The following is an 18717-nucleotide window of genomic DNA, read 5'->3' as shown; positions in this document are numbered from 1 at the left end:
TTGCAGTTTAATACCAGTTGAAGAGCCACAGATTAGACTTCTAGTGGACTGCAGGATGCCTACAGGGATCTGTCGGAGCATGCTAGGAGTTGTAGTTTTATAACAGCTTTTTGAGCCACAGGTATAAATGCCATCATCTTAGGAGACTGCCGAATGATAAAAGGGGGTGAGGAGGATCAATTGTATATGTATCCTCTATGGAGATGGCAGTCAGTCCTGCATAGGATCTGCAGCCCCCGACATCAGCATTTTTGGGTCTACATTTTATCAGATTCTATGTCAGTTCATTGGAACGTGAGATATATATATATTAGTTACTAGCTGCTCACAACAGTGGATTCTGGGTCTTGTAGTTCCCTAGGAACTAGAGGGGGACGTATTGGGCACTGCTAGATCTTCCCTGTGCCTATAGAGGCTGTTGTCCTAGTCGGAGGAAGGCGGGGAGTGAAGATCCTGACTTCTCCTCCCACTGGTGAGGACACATACACCAAACGCTGCTGAAGAATCCAGGATCCCAGAGCCAGGAAAATCAGGATTTCTCAGTAAGTGTCCATGTGCAAAGATCTGTTATGCGTTGTGTGTGCTGAGCTAGTAGACAGCAAGCAGAGGTGCTGACTGGTGTGACAAGTTTCTCTTTTGGTCCTGAGAGTAGAGGTTTGCAGATCTGCTGTGCCTTGATGTCCCCGTTCTAGATCTATCTCGCTCCATATGGATCCTTTTAAAGGCTTTTCCGTGACCTCAATCTTTTTTCCTTTTTAAAAGATGTCGCAAGTTTTTCTGACAAAGTTGAAATTTCTGTGTGTGTCCCCCCCCTCCCCTCCCCCGATAGGGAAGCATTGTGGTCACATGATGGCTGTGGTTTTACTGAGAAACATTGTGGAGCCCACCACATTCATACCGTAATGTAAAATGAAACATTCTTTACATTTCTAATATACTTTGTTTTAGTTCTTCACCATTTTCATGACCTCTGTTTGCTTTAAGACCTAAGGCTTTTCACAATTGAGAGTTTGTCTAGACTGGATACAATGTAGCAAACTGTCAGGACAAGAGGGGACTGGATACAATTGTAGCAGATGTTTTGTACATTGTTTCCATATTGATTTCTGGCGATATTAAATGTAACCATGTGGGATGTATCGGGCTTGATGCAGGTGGTGGTCTTGTCGTCTTGGACGCTGGTCACGTGATGCTGGCGACGGTCCTGACCCTCGTGGCCGTACTGGTATGCGTTGTCTCCCTGGTCGTCTGGCGAGTGCGTACCAACGCTGATTGGGCGCTCTGGTGGCACGACAACTACCTGGAACGAATACGAGACTTTCTTACCGGAACCACTCGGCCTGTAAGGATCCTGCAGCATGTACAGCGCAGTGCCAAGCAGGGAGATGCCCTCAGCGTCATTACTGCCATAGATTCCTATTGCTCCAAGGTGGAATGGGCCATGAATGTCGGAGATAAGAAAGGTAAGTAGGTATCGTGTCATTTCACTTATCTGTCCGAGACAATGTTGGATTATCACAATTACGGTTTGGGAAATTACACAGTGGGCGGTATTATAGTAGTTATATTCTTGTACATAGGAGCAGTATTATAGTAGTTATATTCTTGTACATAGGAGGCAGTATTATAGTAGTTATATTCTTGTACATGGGAGGCAGTATTATAGTAGTTATATTCTTGTACATAGGAGCAGTATTATAGTAGTTATATTCTTGTACATATGAGGCAGTATTATAGTAGTTATATTCTTGTATACAGGAGCAGTATTATAGTAGTTATATTCTTGTACATAGGAGGTAGTATTATAGTAGTTATATTCTTGTACATAGGAGCAGTATTATAGTAGTTATATTCTTGTACATAGGAGCAGTATTATAGTAGTTATATTCCTGTACATAGGAGGCAGTATTATAGTAGTTATATTCTTGTACATAGGAGGCAGTATTATAGTAGTTATATTCTTGTACACAGGAGCAGTATTATAGCAGTTATATTGTACATAGGAGGCAGTATTATAGTAGTTATATTCTTGTACATGGGAGGCAGTATTATAGTAGTTATATTCTTGTACATAGGAGCAGTATTATAGTAGTTATATTCTTGTACATAGGAGCAGTATTATAGTAGTTATATTCTTGTACATAGGAGCAGTATTATAGTAGTTATATTCTTGTACATAGGAGCAGTATTATAGTAGTTATATTCTTGTACATAGGAGGCAGTATTATAGTAGTTATATTCTTGTACATAGGAGGCAGTATTATAGTAGTTATATTCTTGACAATTTTCTTTTTATTGAAAAGAAGCAGGTAGTTATTACACAAGTGACCTTACGTCATAGTATCAAGACAATAGTAGTTATATTCTTGTACATTGGAGCAGTATTATAGTAGTTATATTCTTGTACATAGGAGGCAGTATTATAGTAGTTATATTCTTAACCAAATCTCTTTTTATTAAGAGGCAAATTGTCAGCAATAAGACATGTTATCTCAAGAAGCCAGTCGCAGCTGGCAACACAATTCACATTTAAATCAGTCGCTGATATTGGCATCAATCTCACTGCATTATGAGAAGACCTGTGTGAACATGAGTAACAGCAGGGGGTAGACAAGGGGGAGAACAGAGAGGGGAGGGGGTTAGGTGGGGGGTTATGTAGGATGTCGTTTCTCACAAAGGTCTAGAAATTTCGGAATTGCTTCCAGGGGGACCATCATTTCAGGAACTGAGGTCTGGAGTGAGTTTCCCAATGAGCCAGTACCTCAAATCTAAATATTTGGTCTGTTCTCTCAATCCATGCCAAAGTGGAGGGGAGTCATTCCTCCAAAGAAGGGGAATCAATAAGCGGGCCGCAGTGAGAAGCATGATCGGGAGATGGGGTTTAGAGGGAGTCAAAGAACCATTAGGGCACCAGAGCAAAATCAGTTTTAGCGTCTAGCTGAACTTGGGTATCACAAATCCGGTTCAACATAGTTTCTACCTGGGACCAGAAAGGTCGGATTTTACTGCAATGCCACCATCAATGGGAGAGTAAGCCAACCTCTGTTCCGCACCTCCAGCACAGCTCAGAGATATCAGGATTGAGCCTGTGAAGAAATTCCGGCGTCTTATCCCATCTCGTCAGTAATTTGTAGGAATTAGCCTGGATCTTGATGCAGCAGGTAAATCCATGGGAGTGTGTAAGAATAAAAGCTTTGTCCGGCTCAGACAGGGTTACTGAGAGCTCTTTCTCCCAGGCCTTCAGAAACTGTAAGCCTGGGCGTGCGGAAGAGAGCAGCTCCTTATACAGCGTAGAAAGGGGTTTAGACGGGAGGCGAGTTGAGAAAAGCCTCTTCTCCAGCCAAGAAGGCGCATCAGTAGGTCGAAGCGGTTTTTCGAGAAGTGCTAAATCCTTCCGAAAGGCTATAGTAGCTAGAAATGAGGCAGCTTTAACCTTGGAAAGGTTGAAGACCTTACCCCAATCTAAATCACCAGTCTCAGAGGTAATATCCTGTAGAGTGAGGTCTGATAGTAGGGGCCATATCCCAGACGGTTCAGGGATGGTAGGATGTATATGAAACTGAAGGAGGTGCAAGGGTAGATGTGGGTTAGGGAATTGAAGATCTGTAGACCGATACAGTTTGGCCCATTCTACTAGAAGGCCCTTCCATATGGGAGATGGGAACTTATTCTTAGCCGTGCAAGTACGTAAACCTAACTAGGTAAGTATGTCCCGTTCCAGTTGGGAGCAGAGGGTTGTCGGGAAAGGAGGCTAAATCCTTTACTTAGTATCGATGCTTTGTAATATAGGTATATATCGGGGAGACCAAACCCCCCCCAGTCTTTTTTTTTCCTGTGTCAAGGTAGTATAAGCAATCCTAGGGGATTTGCCGTCCCACACAAAAGAGGGAAAAAAATTGGCGGACCTCCACAAAGAAGAAATGGGGCATCCAGATGGGTAGTGTCTGAATTAAGTATAAGAGTTTAGGGACTATGAAGGCTTTAAGATTTTTCCTGACTATCAACGAGATGAAGGGAAGCTTCAGGGAACTTAGGTGAGACCTAATAGAACTGACTATGGGGAGCCTGGTTCAGGTTGAACAGGTCATCGGGGTTTACCGGGATGTGGGTGCCTAGAAAGGGTATAGATTTGGAAGCTGAGGAAAAGGCGGTGGAACGTTTGAGGTCTTCAATTAAAGCAATTGGGCAGGATACGTTAAGGGCCAACGACTTGCTGTAATTAATTTTAAAATTAGAGACCAGCCCATACTCTTCAAAGAGGGCTTGAAGCTTAGGGAAGGAGGTCATGGGGTTAGTGGTTATGACCAGAAGGTCATCTGCGAAGGCTGCAGTAAGATGGGAATGCGAGCCCCCTCGGATCCCCTCTATATCTGGGTCCTGCCTAATTTTAGCAAGCAGGGTTTCCATGACCATGATAAAAAGGGCCGGGGATAATGGGCAGCCTTGCCTTGTACCATTGGTGATACAGAGTGTGCCGTTGACTCTGACCCTGGCAGAGGGGGACAAGTACAGGGAGAAGATAGCTGAGATAAAGTGATCCGGGAGGCCAAATTTCGACAGGGCCCGGGACATGAAATGCCAATGGACCCTTTCAAAGGCCTTCTCTGCGTGCGTACTGAGTAAGGCTAGGGGCGCGGAAGCCTCAAGCTATCAAATGTATTAGGCGGACCGTATTCTCGCTCCCCTATCTGCCAGAGACAAAGCCCACTTGTTCCCTACTGATAATGTCGGGGAGGACTTTTTTGGATCCTTTTGGGCCAGGATCTTTGCCTACCATTTCACATCGGTGTTCAGTAGGGAAATTGGACGGTAACTACTGCAACTTAGGGGATCTTTGTTTTCTTTATGGATGACCGTGATATGGGCCGAAAGCGATTGGGGGGGGGGGGGGGAGAACCTCCTGCGAGCAGATAGTTGCAGAGGGTTTTGAACTGGGGTATTAATATATGTTTGAAGGTTTTGTAATAGGATATAGTAAGGCCGTTGGGGCCTGGACTCTTTCCGGAAGGGATAGAAGAGAGGACCTTAAGTATTTCAGATTCAGTAATTGGGGGCCAACAGCAGGGATGACTGCGAGGGGGTGATGGAAGAGAGGAATTTTTCAGTTGCTTCTGCGATGTGGAATGGCTAGTGGGTGCTAAGTTGTAAAGATCTTTATAGAAGGCACAAAAGGCTTTCGCTATATCGGGGGTAGCTTTGTGCAGTGTACGTCTAGCATCTTTGACAGCTGCAATGAAGGAGTCAGTACGTTGTTTTTTTAACTAAGGCCGACATCAACCTGTTCCCTTTATCCCTGTGGGCATTGGCGCGGAACTTAGAGCGCAGAAGGAGTTTAGCTGAGGTGACATTCAACAAATTTTTGAGCTTTGCTCGAGCTTCCGAGAGCTCAGTTGCACAATTGAGGGCTTGGGATTGTTTGTGAATTAGTTAGTTCAAGGGTTTCTATGTGAGAAAGCAGCGTAGTCAAGGCCTGTGAACGCTGTTTTTTGAGGTGAGCTCCTAGGGCAATTAGTTCTCCCCTTTATGACTGCTTTATGGGTTTCCCAAATTATGGACGGGGAGCGGGCAGAAGGATCAGGGGTGTTGTGCCTGAAAAATTCGTTTAGTGAAGAGGACAACTTAGAGGCATGGGATGGGTCTAGAATGATAGTATCATTGATGCGCCAATTCCATTCCTTCTTTGGGAGGTTTTGCAGGGAAATGTTTTTAAAAAGATGGGGGCATGATCTGATAGGGTAGTATTCCCTATTTTGGTCAGGGTAACCCTATTGGCATATGCTTTAGAGAGGAAAAGATAATCTAGTCTGTGGTAGGAAGATTTAGCATTGGAGTAAAAGGTAAAGTCCCTGCCAGAGGGGTCATGGTGCGCCATACGTCCAGAAGACCCAGCTTCTGCAGAGCAAGTTTTAGGCGTCGTGGACGGGTGTGCGTGATAGCTGACTTCTTGTTAGAGGAGTCTAATGCCGGATCAAGGGTGACATTGAAATCACCCCCTAGAATCACCACACCTTCTTTAAAAGAGGCTAATAGGGCGAGGGTCTGGACGAGCCAAGCTACTTGACCCCGGTTAGGTGCATAGATATTCGCTAGGGTAATCGGCGTGTCAGCAATAGTGCCCTTCACAAACAAATAGCGCCCCTCAGGGTCTAAGGAGAGTGCTTAAATGGGAGTTGTTTGTGACTCTCTATGCTGACACCCCGGCTAGCCGAGCTGTGGGTGCTATGAAACCATTGAGAGAACCTTTTGGGCGGCAAGGTGGGAATCTTACCCTTACGGAAACGGGTTTCCTGAAAGTAGGCAATCGACACCTTGTCCCTCTGTAAGAGAGCTAGAACCTGGGATCTCTTGCAAGGCTCGTTCAGCCCCCGGACATTGAGAGAAGATATCATAACGGACGCCATTCTATAATGTGAGAGTAAAGCATATCCTCTGAGTGGTCTATGGACGACATCTGTTGTACGGGAAGGAGAGAAGACACAGAAGGGAGGGAGGGCAGGTACATAATTAACATGTATAGCAAGAGTAAATACTGAACTGGTAACAATAGCTCCACTGAGCGCCTGACACGAAAAAAAGACCCTTTTTCATCACGGCAGCCAGCCGGGGTCTGTCAGGCAAGGTTGTCCCAGCTAATGAGGGCCACTGATCGGCCATCAGGGTAGGGAAGGATCAAATAGATGAGAGAGCCGGGATAACACCAGCTAATTAGGACGGGAAGAAGGGTAAAGCAACAGCAATGAGGAATACAACTATGGAACACAAAGATATTGAACCAGGCAATGCAGCAGCAGGCTCTAGAACCGAGGCTCTTTTCGGCCCAGAGGCGATCAGGTGCTTGCAGGGTTTCAGCAAGGCGCTCCATTATGCAGGCCAGAAAAAGTGAGGCTCTGGACGAGCGAAACGGATACAAAATGGATCTCACGGACCGCAGTGCAGACTGAGAGTTCAGGTCTTTGCAGAGAGCGATCTGTCATTCCTGAACTTGGCCGCTTTTCTTGTTGAGACAGGGCACCATTCTTCCGACTGGGGGGGGGGGGGGGGGGGGGGGAAGAATGGTGGTTCCTCCAGGTCTGCCGGCATCCACGAGGGAATCTCAATGGGAGTAAGTCCCAGATGATCCTACGCCGGGGAACGGATGGTTATCTGTCGCCCGTTTTTCATGACAGCGAGGCCAAAAGGAAATAGCCACCGGAACGGGGTGGCCGAGGATTTGAGGGCTTCAAGTAGCGGGCGGAGTATGCGCCTTTTTGGCAAGGTGGACGGAGCCAAGTCATAGAAAAACAGGATGGGCGCACCTTCATGCGAAAGTTGGTCCACTTCTCTGCTTGCCTTCATAAGTGCGGCCGTGTCGACATAACTGAGGAGACCACAAATGACGTCACAAGGCAGGTCAGCGGCCTTAGGTTTAGGCCTTTAAAGCGCGGTGAATGCGCTCGATTGTGATTTTCGCAGCCCTTTCCGGGCCTAGTAAACTTGTGAATGTTTCTTGCGCAACTTTATCCAGCACTTCAGATGCGCCCGATTCCAGCAGGCCTCGAATCCTCAGATTCCTTCTGCGACTGCGATTTTCTTGATCTTCTATTCTCAGAAGCGCGTCATTGAGCAGATCGGCATGCGCCCCAATCGCATTGTAGGTTTTTTCTTTGCGCTTTAATAGCGGCGTCTTGTGAATTTTCGAGCTGCGTTACTTGGTGCCCTATGCTACTGAGATCTTCTTTAATGTCAGCCAGGTCTTTCTTGATGGGGGCCAAGGCTGAGTTCAGCACCTCGAGAAGCGCTTCCTTGGAGAAGGTACCCCCCGCCTGCGGGACTTACAGGTAGAGGCATCAAAAGCGCTGCCAGCATCACAGTAGTGCTCCATGTCGGAAAGCTGGACTGCATTCGGCGCCATCTTGGGAGTCTCAGCAGGCCGAAGCTTTGGCTGTTTCTTCAGGAATTGGTCCATATCTGGTTGCCTGGACCGAACTGGGGTGGGTTCTGATTGATCTTTGGATCGATCTCTCCCCACTTTGCCCATCTGTGCGCTGTTTTTAAGCTGAAAAAAGTGGTTGAAACACCAGCAAGGATGAGAAGCTGAGAAACCAGCAGCCATTCAGCTACACAGCCACAGCTAGTAGTTATATTCTTGTACATAGGAGGCAGTATTATAGTAGTTATATTCTTGTACATAGGAGGCAGTATTATAGTAGTTATATTCCTGTACATAGGAGCAGTATTATAGTAGTTATATTCCTGTACATAGTAGCGGTATTATAGTAGTTATATTCTTGTACATAGTAGCGGTATTATAGTAGTTATATTCCTGTACATAGGAGCAGTATTACACTGCGTGCAGAATTATTAGGCAAATGAGTATTTTGACCACATCATCCTCTTTATGCATGTTGTCTTACTCCAAGCTGTATAGGCTCGAAAGCCTACTACCAATTAAGCATATTAGGTGATGTGCATCTCTAATGAGAAGGGGTGTGGTCTAATGACATCAACACCCTATATTAGGTGTGCATAATTATTAGGCAACTTCCTTTCCTTTGGCAAAATGGGTCAAAAGAAGGACTTGACAGGCTCAGAAAAGTCAAAAATAGTGAGATATCTTGCAGAGGGATGCAGCACTCTTAAAATTGCAAAGCTTCTGAAGCGTGATCATCGAACAATCAAGCGTTTCATTCAAAATAGTCAACAGGGTCGCAAGAAGCGTGTGGAAAAACCAAGGCGCAAAATAACTGCCCATGAACTGAGAAAAGTCAAGCGTGCAGCTGCCAAGATGCCACTTGCCACCAGTTTGGCCATATTTCAGAGCTGCAACATCACTGGAGTGCCCAAAAGCACAAGGTGTGCAATACTCAGAGACATGGCCAAGGTAAGAAAGGCTGAAAGACGACCACCACTGAACAAGACACACAAGCTGAAACGTCAAGACTGGGCCAAGAAATATCTCAAGACTGATTTTTCTAAGGTTTTATGGACTGATGAAATGAGAGTGAGTCTTGATGGGCCAGATGGATGGGCCCGTGGCTGGATTGGTAAAGGGCAGAGAGCTCCAGTCCGACTCAGACGCCAGCAAGGTGGAGGTGGAGTACTGGTTTGGGCTGGTATCATCAAAGATGAGCTTGTGGGGCCTTTTCAGGTTGAGGATGGAGTCAAGCTCAACTCCCAGTCCTACTGCCAGTTTCTGGAAGACACCTTCTTCAAGCAGTGGTACAGGAAGAAGTCTGCATCCTTCAAGAAAAACATGATTTTCATGCAGGACAATGCTCCATCACACGCGTCCAAGTACTCCACAGCGTGGCTGGCAAGAAAGGGTATAAAAGAAGAAAATCTAATGACATGGCCTCCTTGTTCACCTGATCTGAACCCCATTGAGAACCTGTGGTCCATCATCAAATGTGATATTTACAAGGAGGGAAAACAGTACACCTCTCTGAACAGTGTCTGGGAGGCTGTGGTTGCTGCTGCACGCAATGTTGATGGTGAACAGATCAAAACACTGACAGAATCCATGGATGGCAGGCTTTTGAGTGTCCTTGCAAAGAAAGGTGGCTATATTGGTCACTGATTTGTTTTTGTTTTGTTTTTGAATGTCAGAAATGTATATTTGTGAATGTTGAGATGTTATATTGGTTTCACTGGTAAAAATAAATAATTGAAATGGGTATATATTTGTTTTTTGTTAAGTTGCCTAATAATTATGCACAGTAATAGTCACCTGCACACACAGATATCCCCCTAAAATAGCTAAAACTAAAAACAAACTAAAAACTACTTCCAAAAATATTCAGCTTTGATATTAATGAGTTTTTTGGGTTCATTGAGAACATGGTTGTTGTTCAATAATAAAATTAATCCTCAAAAATACAACTTGCCTAATAATTCTGCACTCCCTGTATAGTAGTTATATTCTTGTACATAGGAGGCAGTATTATAGTAGTTATATTCCTGTACATAGGAGCGGTATTATAGTAGTTATATTCCTGTACATAGTAGCGGTATTATAGTAGTTATATTCTTGTACATAGGAGCAGTATTATAGTAGTTATATTCCTGTACATAGTAGCGGTATTATAGTAGTTATATTCTTGTACATAGGAGCAGTATTATAGTAGTTATATACTTGTACATAGGAGCAGTATTATAGTAGTTATATCCTTGTACATAGGAGCAGTATTATAGTAGTTATATTCTTGTACATAGGAGGCAGTATTATAGTAGTTATATTCTTGTACATAGGAGCAGTATTATAGTAGTTATATTCTTGTACATAGGAGCAGTATTATAGTAGTTATATTATTGTACATAGGAGCAGTATTATAGTAGTTATATTCCTGTACATAGGAGCAGTATTATAGTAGTTATATTCCTGTACATAGGAGCGGTATTATAGTAGTTATATTCTTGTACATAGGAGCAGTATTATAGTAGTTATATTCCTGTACATAGGAGGCAGTATTATAGTAGTTATATTCCTGTACATAGGAGCCGTATTATAGTAGTTATATTCCTGTACATAGTAGCGGTATTATAGTAGTTATATTCTCTCTTACAAAGAGTATTACTGTGCAAGAGCAACAATATGATGAATATGAAATCTGTGCAACATCCTGAGGTGTAGTAGTGACTTTCGAAGTAAACCATGACGTGTATAAACAAAAAACTACCATTTACCGTTTAGTGATAATTGCACCATACGCAGAGAATAATAAAGTAAAATCTGCTTTAATATAACCTCTCGTCTGTATTTGGCAGGTGAGATCCTCGACACAGTGGTATTAGAGACTCGTCCCCGTTATGTATTGGAGCTTGGCACATACTGTGGATATTCAACTTTGAGGATTGCCCGTCTGCTGCCCCCTGGTGCTCGACTTATTACTATAGAAATGAACCCTCACTATGCTCAGGTGGCTAGGGAAATATTTCAGTATGCAGGACTGGATGCACAGGTAGGAAGCCGTGGCAAGTATGCGCTGGGCAGCCGCTTTTACATATCCATTATCTCTTATTCATCTCTCTTCTTTTTTTTTTTTGTCATACACCGCACCTGATTTCCCCCTTTATCCCTGTCCACCTGTAGCTACCCCCTATATCTGATTTTCCACTACCTTCCACACCTCCGTCCTCTTGCCTTCAGGCAGAGCAGAACGCCATGCAGTCCGCTTGCCACCAGCGCAAGTGGCGTCTCCAGGAAGCACTAATCTATACCACATTACACTGTCTGCAGCTGCCACTTCAGCTGTTTGCTCGTACTCCTCAGTACCCTCTGAGTCCTTCGTCACTTCCTGCACAAGGAAAATCTGCAGAGAAGCTGCCAAAGGGTCACATATGCAAGGTGAGACCCCCAGCCCTTTTTGGATCAGTTCTTGCAAACAGAATCAGATGCTCCCACTACAATGTTTCCCAAGAATGTCACCATAAGAGTGCCACACAAAAAGTGTGAATGTCCCCAAAAGACTGCCAGATGCAAGAGCCCCCATTGTAATTTCACCTGCGAAAGTCGCCATAAGAGTGGCACATACAACAATGGCCCCATAATAGGCTGGAAACTGATTATTTATTTTCCAAACTAGTATGGGTCAAATAAAAAAAATAAATCCGTTCTGGAATGTATTGGATAACACTGACAGCAGTATGTCAGTGTTATCCAATACATTCCAGACCTCTATGGGTTACATGGCATCATAAATCGATATAATGCTATGAGACCCCGTCAGTGCCGGGAGGTCAGGACGGGAGCTGCGGCATACTCGCACTGCGAGCCCAATGCGTGGAATTCACTTGTCTGAAAGACTGGGGCTTTCAGCGCTAGTTTTGATATCCCCATGCGCTGACGGAGGATGTGCCTCGTCATAAATTAGGCGCATACTCCTGCAGTCCATGCACCGAACTAGAAATCTACAAAGATAATTTGTCGGGGCGCATTTCAGAAAGGTGCAGGATGGCGAAAAAGTAGGAGATGTGACAATTTTTTTATTTGATTTTTAAATATCACACCTGCAACTTTTTAATGCCACTTTTCAGGTGCAAAGGAGATGATGCATCTTCCCCAATGTCTTGTAGGGCTAGCTCTGCGGAATATAACGATACCTTCTTCCACTTAGCAATCTGGTGCTTCATTCTGGAGAAAAAGTACTTTGAATCTATATGCAAATAAGCTGCACCAAGGAAGGGCCCAAGTCACTCTGTGCACCCTCGCTCCTCCTGCTTCCTCTGCCAGGCCTCTGTTTCCTTGATTAACAGGATCAGGCGAGACGATTATGCAGGACCCTGGCCCTGTCCATCAAAGAGTGGGAGGGGCTGTCAGAGGAAGTGGGAGGAGCTGGCAGAGGAAGTGGGAGGAGCAATGGTACACAGAGCGGCTTGGGTCTGCCCTCAGTGCACTTACTTCTCATTTGCATATGAATTCAAAAAACTTTTTCTCTAGAATGAGGTAATGGATAGGTAACTGAAAGAGATCATTACATTTATCTCAGCTAGCCCTACAAGACATTTACTATGCCTCTGTATGCCAAGAACTTGTGTTAAAAAAGGTTTGCAACTTTTTAAACATCATTGCACCTAAATTTAGGTGCAAGTGGCGTTTCTACGCAGCCCTCGCCAATTTCTAAAAAGGGGGATTTTCTGGATTGTGGTGCAGGCGGGGCAGCAAGCAAGTAGGTGCACAGACTGCCAGAAGATGCACTTAATTTATGGCGAGGCGTGTGCCTCATCATAAATTTAAGCGCGTGATCGGGGGCGCTCAGGGGATATATCGAAGACCAGCGCAAAAGGCTGGTCTTTGATAAATTGCCCTCATTGTACCTTGTTTATTAGGGCTCATGCACCCAAACGTGGGCAATTTGCGGCCCCCAATGCACGAGCACCGTCCGTGTGGCTGGTACAAACGGATGCAGTCCGTGATCCGTCCGGCACCGCAAAAAATAGAACAAGTGAATGGGTCCATGGATGCGGTGCAAAAACGGCCGGTGCCCATATATTGCGGACTTGCTGTTTGCAGGCATTTGCAGGTGCACTTGTATCAGGCTATGGCAGTGATTAGTGAGGGCATGTCCCCATTTTTCCTCTAAAGACATGTACTATAGTCGTGGGCCTGGTAACAGGACTATATAATGCAAATATATAGTCAATTATTATTACACATGTGAACTGGAAAAAATCTGCACGTCAGTGTTCGCTTCCCATGAGAGAATCCAGCCCACCTCCACTATTTTTAAGTCCAGCGAGGCCCATCAGAGGGTCATTGCATTGGGTTCAGAAGGAAGCATCAGGGAAATGAGTACTTATCAAGCTGTATTTCCAATGGGAGGAAACCCATCTATCTGACAGCGGAGACCTTGGCACGCCAGTAGAGGGCACGTCTCTTCATCGGGTCTCCAGAGGGAACAGCTGCCCGCTCTCATTTATCATCCAGCCCGTGATGTGCAGTTGTACGTGGTCCCTGGGGGGGTCCAAAAAGCCAAATAAAAAGTATGATTATCTATGAATGCGATGGTTGGGTTGAGGAATGAGTCGTGGAGGTTGAAGCGCTGGTGACAACCCATTAGTGAGATGTAGCAGCAGCCATATTAATGGTTACACAGCTTTTCCCAAACTCCTGCATGACCAATCTAATTTCTGTACCCCCTGCTGAAATGGCGCTGCACAACTAGGCACACGTGTCCTCCTCAAACTGCGGCCCTCCAGCTGTTGCAAAACTACAACTCCCAGCATGCCCGAACAGCCTACAGCAGGGCATTGTGGGAGTTGTAGTTTTTACAACAGCTGGAGGGCCGCAGTTTGAGGATTCCTGCTCTAGGAACTGTGATGTTGGCCATATTGTTTCCCGGGAACACACACAGAACAGTGTGATGAGACGGTTCTTGTCTCCTAGGTGGAGCTGCTGGTCGGATCCAGCACAGTCCTCATTCCTCAGCTGAAAAAGAAACTGGACATAGAAAAGTTTGATCTGGTGTTTATTGACCACTGGAAGGTCAGTTACCTCCCCGACACCAAACTGCTGGAGGTAAGTGAATCGTATCCGTGCTTTTTTACTGCAAACAGCGCGCCGTTGACGTGAACGGGATTTATAATACTTTCCACTGCTGCATGCGCAAACTTTTTCCTTTTGTATTAAGCTTCTTTATTTTATTTTATTTTTTTAAATATGAACGATGCCACTAGAAATCCCTTTCATGTCATTTAAAGTTCTGCACATTTCAAAATATTTGCTTGCAGTCAGTGAGTAGAAACATTAATGGATGCACTTTAGAGGCTGGAAGCTAGCCCTTTTGGCATCGGCGCCTGGCTTGTTACTGTAGACGGCTCCGATTGATTGTCCGGTTATGGTTCCACGTGGCCGAGGACCTCACTGACCTTTAAGTCAGCGCTGCGTTCAGATTGACTGTAAAAAGTGAATTGTGCTCCGGTTGCCATACTACACAATGTGTGCCGTTTGCTAGCGCGGGTGGGTTTGGCTAGGCTGTATATGACTAGCTGCCCCATGTGGTCCCACCCTTACAAATGACAATCCATTTTTAGGTGTTTTAATGGGATTCAGGAAAGGTCATCAGTATCTGATCAGTGTGGTGGTTTGACACCCAGGACCCCCGCTTATTATCTTCAGTGAACGCTGCGGCCTCCTGACAGCTAACCAAGCACAGCGCCATCCATTGTATAATGGCTGCGCTCGGTATTGCAGCTCAGCCCTATTTCCTTGAATGGGACTGAGCTGCAACTAGACCAAGTTACTGAAGAACGTGACGTCACCACTCAGCGGCCCTTTCAAACAGCTGATTAGTGGGGGTGCCGGGACTTGGACCCCCACCGATCAGATATTGATGATCTGTCCGGAAAATCCTTTAATAGTCCATTTGAAAAACCGCCCCGTCTTGTGTATCTTCGTGGCTTTCGGCTGCTATGTGAGACTGTACTCTCACAAGTCCTGAACCTTTGTAAGGCATCATGTACACAACCATATATTTTATTTTTTGCTGCCCGTAAAATACAGATGATGACGTCCGTGTTTCATCTGCACTTTTTCTGGACCCGTTGAGGTCAAGAATAGGACATGTTCTATCCTTAGTGGAACAGACATATGGATGTGGAATGATCCGTGTGCTTTCAAGCATCGTCTGATCATTGCAATCCCTAATATCTCTTCATTCTTGCATTTACTCATTCCTTTATCCTGCTCTTGCTCTTTTACCCTCCCCCCATATATCTTTACAATCTTGTAGGTCCTCAATAGCCTTAGCTTTGCTTCACTGCTCTGCCATCTGTGCCTTCTTCCTTCTTTTACATCATGCCTTGCCTCTCTATACGTGAATGCATTCCCCGGCATGCCCTCTTCTTCAGCAGTGCCATAACCTTCCCTTCTCTTCTCCAGGAATGCGGCTTGTTAAAAGCGGGCACCATCCTCCTGGCCGATAACGTCATTTGCCCCGGAGCTCCGGATTATCTGGAGTATATAAGGAACTGCCCGCGCTACCGGAGCCAGTGTTTCCCGGCACAGCTGGAGTACCTGCAGGTGGAGGACGGCGTGGAGAAGTCTGTCTTCTTAGGATGATGGACTCTGTCCTGTAGAAGATGCCAAGTCCATGTACTCAACAACAAAGCGCTTGGTCCAGAGAACGTGCATGGGCTCGGGGGGACATAAGGCAATATCCGAGGGGGAGGATTTTGGTGGTTGTCATAAAGTTCCCATTCCACTGTCCCCTCTCTAGATTAGGAACAGGCGGCTCATTGCAGTGCCACAATGGAGGTGGCGGCTCGGTATCTGATTATTCTGGCATCCTCCATAGGGTTACAGCCCATTTCCATCACCAGGTCAAGTCCTTGGGTACGGACATATATTTATTTTTTTTGCCTGAAAACGTCTACTTGGAAATTTTAAGAATATTTACATAAAATAAAAAAAGTCATTTTATCGCTGTCTTCTCTTCCGGTTCTTGTCCCATCTTAGACATTGCTCGGATATGGCCCCCAATGTCTAAAATAGACGGGGGCCCAGCTTTGAGACCCACACCTATCTTTAGAACGGAGCCTGCACGAGGCACCGTGCGCCATTCATTTCCATGGGACTGCCAAAAATGGCCATTTCCGTCAGCCCCATAGAAGCGAATGGAGCGGTGGCCGCGCTTGCACGGTGCGCTTCCCATTCATTTCAATAGCTGAGCTGAGCGCGCTGCGTGGCTATTTTCAGCGGTCCCATAGAAACGAATGGAGGGCGGCCGTGCTTGTGCGGTGTGGGCTCCGTTCTAAGGATAGGTGCGGGACCTCCACCCATCAGACATTGGGAGCACGTCCTAGCGATAAGATCCCAATGTCCAAGATGGGACGACCTCTTTAAAATTCTACTGGGGAAAAGCTGGTGACAACCAGTACGTTCGCCAGTTCTAATCTATCGCCTTTGTAAAACGGAAGGCTATTCGGTGTAGGCACACATGGGCATGGAAATCAAACCTCCGGTAATGGGAGGTAGATGGTTCGTGAACGTCTGTTGTACAGAATGGCCCCAGTTTGGATAATGCAATTCCCAGGAACACCAGCGCTCATGCAATCGCACATTGGGGTGAATTCAGACGCGGCAGGACATGGATTCCTGAAAAACGACATTGAGACGAATTGGAGAATGGCAGAAATCTGCGATGTGTGTGAATAGGCCTCTTACTGTCCAGGCAGGACGGACCCTCCATTCCAGTATAGGACACGAATGCCTGATCAGGAGAAGAAGCTGCAGCACCTCGGCTAATAGGCTGTAATTAGAATAATGACGGGGGGCTCAGGAATTTAGGTCACCCAGCAGGAGGGGGCAGCTCACGAGAGAGGCCTGCAAGGATTAGGGCACTACTTAGAGTTGGCATAATTAGGAAGGATGCAGTCTAATTTAACTCTCTCACCTCCAGGTCACTCATTAATATGAATTATTCTTGCAGCCTCCTAATGACTGATGGTCTAGGTGGGTTTAAATGTGACTATATAAATAAAGTATAATATCTGGTCACCCCCTCACGTTGCTGCCAGGCTGTCGGCTTCTTTGGATATGTAAATCCGACCCGGCCATCAAACCGCAGAAGCAAATGGAGCAGGACGGGTGGATCTCATTTACACTGAAAATGGGAAAATTCTTCTGACAATTTGCGTCACTGCCCTTTTTTTCTTTCTCACAGTGTTCCAGGTTTGCAGCATCCAGCTGCTGTATCTAAGCCGATTGTGTGACAGTCTGCTGAGCCATTGTATCTAAGCATGTCCTCTATGCTAGTCTCATGAACTGATTTATTCAACCTTATTCTGTGTGATACTGTCTGCTGAGCTGATGTATCTAAGCCTATTGTGTGTAATACTGTGCTTGGCTTTTGTATCCAACATTATCATGTGTGATACTGCCTGCTGAACTGATGCATCTAAGCCTGTTCTGTGTGATACTGTCTGCTGAACTGATGTATCTAAAGCCTATTATGTGAGATACTGTCTGCTGAGCTTGTGTATCTAAGCCTAACACATGGGATACAGTCTCGGAGTTGCTTAGCACTTAATTCTTCTAATATTAATAACCTGGAATATAAAGGATGGGGGAGGGGGATACCTCCAGTTTAGATACATATCTGGTCGGTACCTACGCTGTACACTGACCCTGGAGTGATGTCACTTATTTTAGAATTGTGTCACGGGGGCTGTAACGGACCGTTTCAGCAGACAAGGGGTTAAAATCCGTTTAGGCGATATGCCCCTTTCTGAGAGACAGGCCCAGCTACTGCAGAACACCCAATAATTCCGAACTGGATACAAAATAGCACTCCAAACTGGGACCTCACGAATAGCTGCTAGCAGACGAACAGGAATCAGCTTACACTCCTGGCAATCAGTCTCTAACAGCATACAGCGGATCCCCCCCAATAACGAGACAAGGCTCCGTGTTGAGGGTCAAGCAGTGGTCTGACTGTACTTCAAGTACAGCCTCTTTTATTCATAAACCACAAACATAGTACTGCCCACAGGGGTTTGAAATACAACCAATCAGTAATTTACAACACATACAAGGTAAGTACAGCAACCAATCGTTCACCCCCCCAGAGGACCAGAAGGGAGACTGCGACACAGGACAGATACAACATATCCCCACAATGCATCATGGTTTCCTCCTCTCTGTCCCGGAGACAACCGAGGAGCAATCCAATTATCTCTCAGGACAAAGGGAAATCTCCAATACACATGTGGATACAACAGGACAGACATCACCATTTAAACACACAATGGGACAATGGCACAATAGAAACACACCCGCATATTCCTCCCAAGCTGACAAGTTACACTTATTATAAATTGTTACAACTTTGTGAGTTTACATTGTCCATACATATAACTTACATCAATTTAAACAGTATAACTTGGGGACAAACCTATCCAAAATTCACTTGAATAGGTTCAGGGTAGGGGTGGGCGGTATAGGCGGTATGCGATATAAATTTGGGCCACGATATGGATTTTCGCCATATCGCCGGACCGCGATATGATTGCGCTCTCTGCGCGCACCATTTTCTCCTGAGCCCGCCGGCCGGCACAGTGGAGGGCGAAGAAGGGACTCCCTCCCCACTGTGCGCGGCTGCCGCTGAACACCAATGAGGAGAGGACATTGTAGGAGGAGGAAGGGAGGGACTGTGGCCGGCCATATCCCACAGGGTCCCCCTCCTCCCCCCCTAGTTCATTGATGGCAGTGGGCAGTTCCGATCGGAGTCCCAGCAGTGTAAT

At 45.7% G+C, this 18717-nt stretch overlaps 1 protein-coding gene across 2 annotated transcripts; it reads left to right on the top strand.

Moving 5' to 3' along the window:
- The first annotated feature begins 417 nt into the window (after nt 1-417).
- On the top strand, nt 418-15893 carry LOC120977351 (catechol O-methyltransferase A-like). Of its 2 annotated transcripts, XM_040405266.1 has the most exons (5): nt 419-542; nt 1155-1463; nt 10744-10937; nt 13862-13993; nt 15356-15893. In XM_040405266.1, the coding sequence occupies exons 2-5, from the start codon at nt 1190-1192 to the stop codon at nt 15533-15535; spliced, it is 780 nt and encodes a 259-aa protein (XP_040261200.1). In that variant the 5' UTR covers nt 419-542; nt 1155-1189; the 3' UTR covers nt 15536-15893. The 2 variants fall into 2 exon arrangements, with proteins under 2 accessions (XP_040261199.1, XP_040261200.1); XM_040405265.1 differs by lacking the exons at nt 13862-13993; nt 15356-15893 and adding an exon at nt 11069-11446 and having other exon boundaries at nt 418-542.
- The last annotated feature ends 2824 nt before the right edge of the window (nt 15894-18717 follow it).

Source organism: Bufo bufo, chromosome 8, assembly GCF_905171765.1.
Source record: "Bufo bufo chromosome 8, aBufBuf1.1, whole genome shotgun sequence".
Taxonomy (NCBI): Eukaryota; Metazoa; Chordata; class Amphibia; order Anura; family Bufonidae; genus Bufo; species Bufo bufo.
This window is presented reverse-complemented; position numbering and strand designations above follow the sequence as displayed.

Excerpts from the sequence above, each read along its gene's own strand:
- LOC120977351 (XM_040405265.1), top strand. The coding sequence starts at position 1,190 with ATGCTGGCGACGGTCCTGACCCTCGTGGCCGTACTGGTATGCGTTGTC. Across the intron at positions 1,464-10,743 it reads GAATGTCGGAGATAAGAAAG|GTGAGATCCTCGACACAGTG; the intron begins GTAAGTAGGTAT and ends TGTATTTGGCAG. Across the intron at positions 10,938-11,068 it reads ATGCAGGACTGGATGCACAG|CTACCCCCTATATCTGATTT; the intron begins GTAGGAAGCCGT and ends GTCCACCTGTAG.